Raw genomic sequence first — 11,589 nt, forward strand, 5'->3', positions numbered from 1 at the left:
TAGGGCGTCCGCGAGCCGCGTGGGCTCCATGGTGCTAGGGCCCGGCGCCGCCCAGCCAGGAGGCCCAGCTGGGCGCACGGCACTCGCTGGAGAAGGCAGCCTGGGGGCCTGTCCTGGCCCCGGGGACGCTGGCCGCGCGCCCACGGGCCTCCCCGCCATGCGTCAGGCCCTGGCATAGGATGGGCCCAGTTCGGCCACAGAGACACGCGCCCTGCAGCGACCTTGAGCGCCCGCGGGGTCCCGCCGCGCCCTGTTCCCTCGAGTTACGCAACAGGCCGACCTCACTGGTTTCGCACTGACTTGGGCGCGCGGAGAGCCGGGCGTCTCCCAGGGCGCAGACGCATGGATGTGCATGAACCGCAGAGTTGGTGATGCAGGCCTGGGCCCTGGGAGGCTGCAGGGCGCAGGGCGCGGCGCAGCAGGCAGCAGGCCCGGTCCTGGGTTCCGCAGCCCGTCGTCAGACCGCCCGCAGGCCCGCAAGGGCCGGAGCCCGAGCGCCCGCCGTCCCAGCGCCCGCCGTCCGCCAAGGCCCCACGCCCGACGCTGCCTGCGTTTCTAAGCCTTTCTACTTCTCAGATCTGATTTCTATGAGGTTTTTTTTAAACGAGCAAACCTTGGCTGCTTCCTTTTCTTAACTCTTTCCGTACCGAGCGCAGCCCCTCCACGTGAAAACACCCAACACTGTGACGGAGTCCCGCCCGGTTGGGGTCCCCAGCCCGGTGAGCCCCGCCCTGCACGCGAGGGCAGGGCTCCCGGCCTCCCCGACCCCCGTGAATCCCACTGAATTTCTACTCGGGTTGGGGAGGGGGACACACTCTTAGGTTTTTTTAATGCCGATTCCGTTTTGATGCCGAATTTAACAAGCCACAACTCGCTTCCCGAGGGCGGCAGGCGAGCCATCTCCCGCCTGGAGAGCTCTGCTCTGCTCGCTCGCCTGAGCCTCCGCCCTCCTCCCCGGCCGCCCTCTGCTTCTCCACCTGCGCCCCTGCCTCCGCCCGCGCCCAGGTGCGGAGGCGCCGGTCTCGGGCTGCTGCCCAGCGGCCAGGCTCGGTTCCTGAGCCGCTGTCTCCAGTGGGGCTGCGGGCTGAGCCGGGAGGCGCGCAGATGGAGTCCCCTTTTTCCGTGTGTAGATATGTACAGCCGGGGGCGGGTCTAAGTGTAATGCCACGGTGGGTCTCTACAGAGTGAAAGCTATTTATTTTGTGCAGAGAAAAATGTCTGGAGGGATGGCACTTTCAGGGTTTATTCATATTTAAGATGTAGCTTATTGTCGTTCGGGCGTCATGTATAAAGCAACAATTCTTTTATGGACCAAGTTTTCATGTTAATTGTTGCAGCAAAAGTGCAATATCTGACTCCCCTCTGCTCCCCAGTGGGACCCAGCTCGGCCCGACAATCACAGCCCCCACGAGGGGACCCCCGTGGCCAGTGCCTCCTCAACGGTCCCTCGTCACCCCATCTTGCCTCCCACCTAGGTGACCAGCCATCTGGAGAAGCAGCTGGAAGAGAGTCTTGGGGCTGCCTGCAATAAAGGCCTGGAGGCCTCCAGGCTCAGGGAGGTCGGTGGTCAGGGGCTTGGCCTCACCGTAGGGGCAGTGCCCTTCCCATGCGGCTCCTGGTCTTGCCTGCCTGCCCACCTGCCTGCCAGCCATGCCAAGGACAACAGCAATAGTCCCCTGGGCCTGTCCCACCGGCCTGCAGAGATGGGCGGCACCCCGTTGCCCTTCTCTTCTGGATCCAGGCCTGCTTCCCACCCCGCACCATCCCCTGAGGCACTTCCTCCTCTGGAGGAAGCACCTGTTCTTTCAGAAACCAAGAGAGGGAGGGCAAAGTCCTCTACAAATACCAAAAATGTTTACAGTGGTGGGTGCTGAGCAGCCATGCTCAGGCCTGACCCAGTCATAACCAAAGGGTGAGGCGGGCCTCTGCTGACCGCCATCCGGCCCTGCTAGAGTAGGAGCCTTCCCCCACCCCACCCCACCCCCACCTTCTTGACTTCTCAAGAGCGACTCAGCAGAGGCCCCTGCCCACCCCTCCTGGCTTGTCTTCACATCTCCACCCCTCCCGTCTGTCCCTGTGCCGTCTGTATCTCTGGGCCAGTGTGGGAGCCGTGTCCTGCCTCGCCCTGCCCACCCTTGCTGTTCTTGCACCATTGGGCCTGCGTGTGCTCTGTGTAGTGTCATTGTCTGTTACACCGATTAAAGAAGCAGGAAGGCTTCCTTCTGGGTCTCTTTACTGAGCGGCAGCCACAGGGCATGGGGATGAGCCACAGGGATGGAGCTACGGCCTGTCCAGAGTAACTGATACCAGCTGTGCTCACGATAACACCAATACACGCGCCCGAGGCTTGTTCTGGGCCCGAACCTCTTCTACCTCCACACATTAACTTGGTCAGCCTCACAGCAACCCAGTGGGACGAGAGCTAGTAAGTGGGGCCAGGATTCCAAGCTGCCTGGCTGCAGTGCCTGGGCTCTTGATGGTTATCACTACAGAACACACACAGCAGGGAAAACAGCGTTACTCCAGCCTGAGCCGTCCCTGTCTTTGGGAATCACCTGGGCCTGTGCTTATGGCTCACCACCACCAGGGGGCACCCCAGCTCTCCCCAAACTCCTGGAGCCCTTGGGTTTTCCCTGAAGTGAAGTAGCAACCCTCTCCCGCCTTCCCCTTAGTACAGAAAGCAACAGACCAGGAAGTCCACAAGCAAGGCGAATTTAATATCTGGAACTAGAATTCTTTCAGGGGATGTGGGGGCAATGTTAATTTGGCCAGTGACCCCTGCACCTGAGAGGAGGCTGGGCCGGGCCAGAGGCCCGCCCCAGAAGGAAAGTCAGAAGGTGCCCTCTAGGACCTGCCACCGGTACAGACCTTGGCCGGGCCCTCATGGCAGCAGCCCAGCTCGCATCTGGAAGGCCAGGCCGTCCCCGCGGGTGGCTTGCTGGGAAGAAGCACACAAGCGGAAGGACGTGAGACGGTGCTCAGCTGGGAGCTGAGGTGGCTCACAGGTGATGGGCTGGTACCCACCTTGTTGATCTCTCTGTGTCGCTCTTTGGTTACGATTTCTTCCAAGACCTCACCATCTCCCTTAATGAGCCTGGGGGTGGGAAAGAGTGGGGGTGCCCTCAGCAGAGGTCCCTAAGCCTGGAATGCCAGGGCAGCAGAAGGGTCGCTGGGACCAAGCTCCCATCACCTTGAGCAAGTGGGGCCTGGGCATCCCCAGCCCTCTCCTACCCTTGGGAGGAAGACGGAGGCAGCAGGGGGCAGCTCTGCCCGACCAGCGTCTACCAGCAGTCTGGCCGACAACAGCTCTTTTAAAAGCTGCCTTCTCTAGGCAATGGGGAGGGCACACCTAGATACTCGATCAACAAGTGACTACTTTCGGTTTTTTTGGGGGAACAGCAGCCACAGGCCCTCCTCCTGAAGGACAAAATCTTGGGCCAACGCTCCTGGTGCTAGGGGGCGAGGGCTGGGGCTGGGATGCACCCGGCAATCCCCACCTGGTGCGTCCCGTCTCAGGGTCCACCACCTTGCGGATGATGCTCTGCCGGGCATCCCACTCTTCCTTGGTCATGGGCTTCATGGCCTGGATGCGGGACTTCTGCTCATCCGTCAGGACTGGAAGGGGAGATGCTGGGAGGTGGTGGGCAGGCCTCAGGGAGGGGCCCCTCCCTGACACCAGAGGGCACCGTACCTGGGCCATCCTCTTCCTCCACGGCTGCTCGGTGCCACTGGTCCAGCGAGGGCCCGGGCAGGGCCTCAGCCTGCTGCACCTTGGGCTTCTCTTTTTCCTTCTTCTTCAGCTTCTTCTTCTTCTTCTTCTTCTTCCTCTTCCTCTTCTTGTCCTTGTGCTTCCGCCGCTTCTTCGGGCCATCGCTGGAGGAAGAGGAGGAGGACGAAGAGGAAGAAGAGGAGCTAGAAGAACCGGAAGAAGAGGAGGAGGGGCTGGATCGCGGTCTCCTCCGGGCCTTGGGCCTGCTTCTCTCTGTGATGCAGGGAGAAGGTGAGGCTGGAGGGTCCCGAGGGGAAGAAGTAAACCTTCGTCCCCCGGCTCTGGCCAGCCACCCAGGGCTGACACCCCCCTGGCAGGGCTTTCCAGAGCAGGGATCAGCGCTTCCTAGAGAGACACCTCCTGGGCTGCGGGTGGTCACCGTCTGCGCAAAAGCAGGGTGGCCAACACCCACACCGCGGGTCCAGGCGCACAGGCCTGGTTACCGACTCGCTTCAATCCACATTCTTCACTGACAGCCACTCCCCACAGCGACTTCCATCCAGGAAGCCGGCCCGGCTGCCTGCAGTTCCCTCCGGTGAAGAGACTGCAAGCCGCTTCCGGCCCCTCGGGTCCTCACCCTCGGCCCCGGAGGCGGTGCTGGCCTTGCGGCCTTGGGATCTAGAGGTCGAGCAGCTCCTCGGAGCGTCCTTACTGCTCTTCTTCCTCCTCTTTTCCGCCCCTCGCCCCTGGGATCGGCTGCGACTCCTCGAACGCTTGCGAGAGCCCACGTGAGCCATAGCGCCTCGGGCTGGAGATGCGGAGGAACGCGCGTAACCTGAGGCTCCGAGGGCTGCTCAACTCGGGGCGCCCAGCACTTTTCACCGCCCCTGGAAGGGGGTCGCGGGAACCGCACGATCGCCACCCATTCTGCCCTTGGAGATCCCGAGGGCTTCGCCCGCCTTACGACCCTCCCCCCCACTCCGCTGCGGACGCTTTAAGGACCCGCCCCCATTTGAAGCGCCACGCCGCGTCTGCGCACTCGGCTGGGCACCCTGGGAACCGGAGGCGACCATCAGCGCGAGGTGAGGAGTGTTTATAGTCCTGTCCCGCGCGCTCCTACCCTCCACCCCGCACTTTCTGTAGCCTCGCCGCCTTGGAGAGAGTTCCTAGGGCCGCTCCTTTACCAACTGAACTGCCCGTCAGGCTGGACAGCCAGCCCGCACCCCGCCTTCCTGTGAGGAAGCGGCGGCAAGGTCGTTTCCGGCAGAGGGCAGTGCACCGGAAGGTGGTCCTAAAAGGAGGAGGTCCGGCGGGGAAGCGAAGCCGTGATGCCTTTAGTTCTGAGCCTCCAGGTTCCGCCTCTGGAGCAGCCCGAGAAACTAGCCTGGCGCGGCCACTTCCCGCTCAGAAGAGGAGCCAGGCTCCCGCCTCCAGCGCTGCGAGGCCGTGCCCGCTCGCGAAGCTTCCCGCGGAGAAGAGGCCGCGTTCTCCGGCCTGGCGCCAGTCCCGAGCTCTCACACCCTTTCACACCTGTCTGTGCCTTCGCTGGACCCCCTCTTCGTCGTGCACCATGAGCAGCCCGTCTTCTCGATGCCCCAGGGACGCAACCCTACAGCGCTGCGCTTTGCTTCCTGGGTCGTCTGCAAACCTGTCCACCCGGGGCCGGATTACCCAGTAAGCAAGGTGCGCACGGCCTTGCTTGTGTTTATGGAGTAATCCGTAGTGAACAATTTGAAACTTTTCATTACAGGTTAGCAAGCACGAGTAAGCCTGTGCTTACCTTGGTTACTGGGTATTCCGTCCCTGTCAGGGATTGTAAATCTGAAGAGGTTTTGATACTGTACAAAGGTGCTATGGGTTTAAGAGAGAGACAGATACCAATCATACCTAGAGGCAGAAACTCTTGATGTGGTGAAAAATGTGGAATCATTCACTATAGATTAGTACGGAAACACAAGTAAACCAGCATTTACTTGCTTATAGGTAAATCTGATAGTGTCCACCCCATCAAACTGCCTGCTCCAAGGTTAGGTCGTCTTTGTCTTTCCTGTGTCTCCACCCTACCTCCTGTAATTCCCCAAACCTCCTGCCTCTGAGTTGATTCCAACTCATAGCAACCCTGTCAGCCAGGGTAGAACTGCCCCATAGGGTTTCCAAGGCTGGATGTCTTTACAGGGTAAGACTGCCACATCTTTCTCCTGTGGAGCAGCTGGTGGGTTCAAACTGCTGACCTTTTGGTTAGCAGCTGAGCATGCAACCACTGTGCCACCAAGTCTCCATCCTCTGATACAGGGGTTATAAAGGGCCAGCAAGATTGTGACATTGAACAAGGGAGACACCCCTGTCAAAGAATGGCTCTCAGGGCAGCTGAGACGAGGATCCTGCTGATTTCTGCAGCGCAGGCCGGTATCTCCAGCTCCTCCAGCGTTCCCAGGGAAGCCAGAACTCAGGATGTTTACAGGAACACAGCTTGTGGGCCTCATCCACTGTTGGAACTACCAAGTTGCAAACTCTTCAGTAATGATAGCAGCAAACATCGCGGGCTGCTATAAAGTGGTTTACAAATGGTAACCCATTTGACTCTCTGTTGTTGTTGTTGTTATTTGCCATCGAGTCGGCCCCGACTCATAGCGACCCCTCCTTGGGTTTCCGAGGCAGTTATCACTACGGAAGTAGGATTGCCCAACCTTCCTTCTGAGGAATTTGACTCTCTAGGAGGTAAGTACTGTCTAGAGGAAGAAGCTGAGGCACAGAAAGGTTAGGTGGCTTACCCACAGTCACACAGCTGCAAGGGGCAGGCCCTGCTCTGCAGTGTGAGCCCTCAGCATCCATCTGGAAAATGCTGGTGACGTCTGCCCACGTCCCCTTACAAATGGCAGCACACAAGGCCATACCCCAGCTGTGGTGTCCCTGCCAGTGGCTCCTATTTGTACTCTTTTCTGGAGATGTCCCTTGGCCACTGGGAGCCATCTGGCCCTGGACATAGATGAATGGAAGTTTACTAACTTCCCCGCACACACACACCCCACAGTTAATAACTGATATTGGGAGGACAGAGAGGTCCCCTTGCCCCAGAGCTTCCCATGGGATCAGGCTGAGGCCACACCGAATGGAATCACATCCTCACCTGCTGCCTTCCCCCACCCCCCTCTCCCTCAGGAAACGCTCTCCATCCCAGCTTCACCTCTAAGACCCCGTCTGCAGAAAGTATGACCCGAAGCCTGTATGTCCTGTGAAACCAAGAAGTGCCATAGGCTGCAGGGAGTTTATTTCTGTTCCTCCCGACCCAAGGAGCCAGGGCCACTGTGAGGTGCACAGCCGCCTGCTCACTGGGCCAAACCAGGCTCAAGTCAGCACGCACACATCCACTGTAGCGGGCTCCTCACGGGTGAAGCCATCACCGAAGCCGTCGTCATCCACCAGGTCGGGCTCGCGGCAGCACATGGGGCAGAGGCGGTTGCGCACAGCAGAGCCCCGGAGCCAGACAACGAGGTTCCATCGCTCGCCGGTGCCCAGGGGCCGGGCCCCGTGCAGCTGGCCGCCGCGGTGCAGGATGCCCTGGCCCACCACGTGCTCCACCTCCAGGGTATCCGTCAGGGCTCCCGGCACCTGCACACAGTGGGACTCAGGCCTGGGTGTCAGCACAGCAACCCAGGCCCTGCCCTGTGGCCACACCCTCTCACCTGGAAGAGGCCCCCAAAGTACAGGGCACCCCCTGTGAAGGTCTTGCCCAGGGCCACGTTGAGGGTGAGCTCAGCGTTATCATAGTGGCAGCCCAGCTCACGGTCCTGGCCTGGTGCATACTTGACCACAAAGGCGCGGTGGCTGTCCAGCGGGCCCACACTGTACTCTGGGTACAGCAGGGCCATCAACGGCTGCAAGAAGCGCTCCCGCAGTGGCGTCACCAGCAGCTCATCCAGGCCTAGCTCGTGGAGCAGCACCTGGTGGGCAGGAGGTGGCTGGGATAGAGGATGGAGGCTGGGGGCTTCACCCTGCATGACCGAGGAGTCTCTTAATACGTCCTAAGGACAGTGCTGAGCACACACATCTGCTTGGGCAATATCCCACTAACCCTGCCCTTACATTTTCACAGATGGGACACCACGGACAGAGAGGGTCCCACGGCCAGTTTGCAGTATGCAGACCCCACACTTGCCAGTGGCCTCACGCACCCCATGGTTGTTCATGGTGTTGGGTCGTCCCTTGGGCAGGTCTGACTGCTCGAAGTGTTCCAGCTCTGCCAGCAGGGCCTGGCAGAAGGCTGCCGTGAACACCGGTACCCGGTAGATCCTCTTCTTCTCTGTGGGGGGAGGGCAGGGAGATTGGGCGCTCTGGTGTGGGGCTGGGCAGGCCTGCATTTCGGTCCCCCCCTGAGCTGGGTGAGCCTGGGCCTGTTCACTTTGCGAGCTTCACTTTCCTCGTCTGCACACTGGGGACAGTGAGGGCCCTCCCTGTGAGAGCCACGCTGAGATTAAGTGACGGAACGTTTTTGCAGCACTCAGTTTGAACCCAGGCCTCTGTGGTCAGGGGCCTGCACTGTGTCCCTGATTCATCCCTGGGGCTGCACCTCTGCCCAGGGGGGCCCATGGGCCCAGCCTGCTGACCTGATAGCAGCAGAGCTCGGATGTAAGTCCCAGGCTCAGGGAGTGGAAAGGACCAACCCAGGGCCATGCAGAAGTCAGCGATGGAGCCAAGCAGGGCCCAGCAGAGTCCAGGCTCTCTGTACCCAGTGCTGCTGACAAGCCACCTATGTCTGCCCCCCAATTCAGAAACATCCCTTGAGGCCTCTGTCCCACCCAGGAAGGCTGGGGAGGGGCTGCCCTTTCCTGGTGGGCCTGGTGGGGAGGCCAGGCCAAGAATGGCAATTCAGACATCTCTTGGGGTGTTACAGTGACCCCTCCACTCAGGCTGTGGAGGTGAGGAAGGGGTACCCCAGGCTGGGAGGATGTTTCACTCCACCCCAAGCCTCTCAATAAAGCATCCTCCCCACGGCATCCCCTAGACGGACAATAGCAGCATTAGTAAGCACCGCCAACACTTGCTGAACGTTTCCTGTGAAGGCCCTGGGCTGTGCCGTGTCCTTGCCATATATTAAAGCAGTTAACCATCACTGCATCTTCAGGCCTGGCCGTTATTACTATCATTCTCAAGAGGAAACCGAGGCAGGGAAGTTAACTTTCTAGTTCTGGTGAGCTGGGGGTAGGGTGGGCCGGGGTCTTCGATCCCTCAGCCTGCCCACTCGTGTCTCCTCTCCAAGTGAAGGCGCAGCTGTCTCATGCCCACCACGAGGCACTGCTCACTCCTGGATTGTCAGTAAGTGCACGCACACTGTCACCCACGCCGGGAGCGCCGACCCACCAGCTCCGGCTGGTTGACTTTTAGGGGGCAGAGATGCTGGGTGGAGGGACCCGTCTCCTACACCCTGATGTCACAAGCGGCTGCCCCCAACCCCGTTGGGCCGCGGGGCTAAGGCACCACCTCACCCGACAGCGTCTCCACCTGCCGGAGAAGGCCCTCCAGGTGTGCGCCCGGGGATGTGCTGTACTCCGCAGCGGCCAGGAACTCAGGGGCCAGAGCCGCATCCTGGGGGCAGAATGTAACAGCTGTGGGGCAGGCCGTTCCCTAGCCTGAGTGCCGCCGCCTCCTTCCAGCAGCCCACCCGAGCTTCCTGCCTGGTACCTGCAGCAAGGTGTAGACGTCAGGCCGCGCCGGGCGGTACGAGCTTGCAATGAGGGCCTTCCTGGCGGCCGACTCCTGCCCCAGCCGCCGCCGCCGCTCCACCTCCTGCTCGAGCTGCGGGGGCACAGGGTCCTGTCACCTGGACAGAGCCTCCACCGACCAAAGCCATTCGAGCAGATGAGGATATCGAGGCCTAGGGCCACCAGCGTGAGTCTCCCCTACTCCTGTATTTACAGGGCTGAGCACAGGTACCGAGTTGTTGGCCAAGTGGGGACGTCCCAGGCGGGGCTGCACCCGCCTGAGTGTGGCCAGCGATTGAGCGCCCTGGGCCAGCTCAGGGAGGGGAGGAGAGGCCTGGCCAAGTCCCTGAGGCCACAGAGGGCCTCCTAGGAAGCTTGCCACCAGAGCTGGGGGGTGGGGGAGGAACAGCTGCAGCCCAGCACCAACCTAAGGGCAGGGGCAGGTGTGAAGGGCCCGGGAGCCCAGCAGCCTGGTTGGGATCTCAGCTTTATGTGCCGCGGAGCCTGGGCCAAGTGACATCCCCCCTCTGAGCTTCAGTTCCTCCCAAATGGCAGTGATGCTGGCACCTGTCCCCAGAGCTGTTAACAAGGTGATGGGCCTGACATGGACAACGTGGCATTTCCTGTTTTCTCGTGCCAGCACCGTGGAGGAGGAGAGGTGTCCGGGGTGCGTGTCCGGTGCCACTGAGCTGATTCCCACTCCTGAAGACCCCATCTGACAGAGCAAAGCTGCCCCACGGGGTGTCCGAGGCGGTCGTCTTTACAGGAGGAGCCCTGGGGCACAGGGCTAAGCCCTTCGCTTCTCAAAGGTTGAGGGTTGAGACCTAGCAGTCCACGGGAGAAAGATGAGGCAGACTGCTTCTATAAAGATTTCACTCTTGGAAACCCGACGGGGCGGTTTTATTCTGTCATACAGGGTGTTGAGTCGGAATGACTGGGTGGCCACAATCACGCGGGAGCAGTTCATCAGGCTGTGCCCCCCCCACGGAGCTTCTGGGTGGGTTTGAACTGCCAGCCTTTGGGACAGCAGCTGCTGCTTAACCACGGGGCCACCAGTAGGGGGCGGAAAAGGGTCTAAAGAGGCCTTCCGGGATCAGGGACGCAGAAACCCCAGCCTGGGGACCCTCAAAGTGCTGACCCAAATCTAAAAAGGAAGGGTCAGGGTGGGTGTGTCGGGGGTGGGAGTGGGGGCGTTACCTCTGCTAACAGCTGCTGGAAGTCCTTGGGGCTGACACAGCCTCGGCTGCGCAGGATCTGGGTGCAGAGAGGCCAGTCAGTATGGGACGAGAGGATTTAGTTTCCTTCCCTTAAAACGGGGATAGTGAGAGCGAGCCCCGACTTTACAGGGTCCTGCGGATGAACTGAGATAACCCTCGTTCAGCCCTCCCAGAGCAGGGCTGCAGGCTGCTCTAGGTGACCACGCTCCGCGCCAGGCTCTGGGCCAAGCTTCACTCACATATTATTCATTCAGCCACAACCACCTCAGGAGGGAGACAGCACCCGTCTGGGTGAAGCCTCGAGGCTCCGGGAGCTTACGAAATGCACGTTAGATCTGAGCACGCGGGTGGGCGAGTCAACTACCCTCCTCCGCCGGTCTGCCCGCGCCCTTTTCCCCTGTCCCCTGAGGGACGGGAGCGGCCACTCACCGGGCCGTAGTCCCGGAGCAGCTGCTGCTCGCCCCGGAAGCGCACGTGTAGCCCGTAGCGCGCCACGTACAAATTCTCGGAGCAGAAGCAGGCGCAGCGACAGAAGCGCCGCGGGGCCCCCGCCGCGGCCATGGGGAAGCGCCGCGCGCCGCCCGACCAGCTTCCGTGGGGGCACTTCCGGGCGCGCCCCACTCTCCCGGCGGTCGAGGGCCCGTTTTAAATTCCTAAGCACAGGGAAGAACTTAAGAGTCCTCAGAAAACGGTCTGCGCTGGGGAAGGGTGCTCCCAGGCCGAGCCAGAGCACGCGGCCTTCTCACAGTATCTGCCTCACAGTGTCCCCATCCGCGAGGCGGGCGTTAAGCGCCCCACTTGACAGGTAGACTGAGTCACACCAACACCGGACGTGGAGAGGTAGGGACCGGGACCCCGCCTGCCCAGAGCTGCCGGAAGGAGGCGGCCACGGGCCCTGGGCGCCCGGCCTCGCTCCCTCCCACCGCTATACACGCTCCGGTTGCGTGCGTCTGAGCCTGGGTTC

General features: G+C 61.1%; 3 protein-coding genes across 3 annotated transcripts in view; 1 reads left to right on the plus strand and 2 right to left on the minus strand.

The window, feature by feature from the left end:
- PITPNM2 (phosphatidylinositol transfer protein membrane associated 2) overlaps positions 1-559 on the plus strand; it is a 29,710-nt gene extending 29,151 nt beyond the window's left edge. Inside the window, exons 25-26 of the mRNA XM_007938245.2 lie at positions 39-161; positions 275-559. Coding sequence (XP_007936436.1) covers positions 39-161; positions 275-559 — 408 coding nt within the window. The remainder of the gene's footprint in view (positions 1-38; positions 162-274) is intronic.
- A 2,322-nt stretch (positions 560-2,881) lies between these two features.
- On the minus strand, positions 2,882-4,509 carry ARL6IP4 (ADP ribosylation factor like GTPase 6 interacting protein 4). The gene is made up of 5 exons (XM_007938127.2): positions 4,347-4,509; positions 3,692-3,982; positions 3,498-3,615; positions 3,025-3,094; positions 2,882-2,938 (listed from the first exon to the last, which is right to left on the minus strand). Exons 1-5 carry the CDS (start codon positions 4,504-4,506, stop codon positions 2,882-2,884), a joined length of 696 nt encoding a protein of 231 aa, XP_007936318.1. The 5' UTR covers positions 4,507-4,509.
- Positions 4,510-7,054: 2,545 nt separating this feature from the next.
- Positions 7,055-11,186, minus strand: OGFOD2 (2-oxoglutarate and iron dependent oxygenase domain containing 2). The gene is made up of 7 exons (XM_007938130.2): positions 11,055-11,186; positions 10,606-10,662; positions 9,389-9,502; positions 9,193-9,292; positions 7,882-8,009; positions 7,393-7,650; positions 7,055-7,318 (listed from the first exon to the last, which is right to left on the minus strand). Exons 1-7 carry the CDS (start codon positions 11,184-11,186, stop codon positions 7,055-7,057), a joined length of 1,053 nt encoding a protein of 350 aa, XP_007936321.1.
- Positions 11,187-11,589: the final 403 nt, after the last annotated feature.

Source organism: Orycteropus afer, unplaced genomic scaffold, assembly GCF_000298275.1.
Source record: "Orycteropus afer afer isolate SDZICR_OR568_19922 unplaced genomic scaffold, OryAfe1.0 scaffold00048, whole genome shotgun sequence".
In the NCBI taxonomy this organism is placed as follows: Eukaryota; Metazoa; Chordata; class Mammalia; order Tubulidentata; family Orycteropodidae; genus Orycteropus; species Orycteropus afer.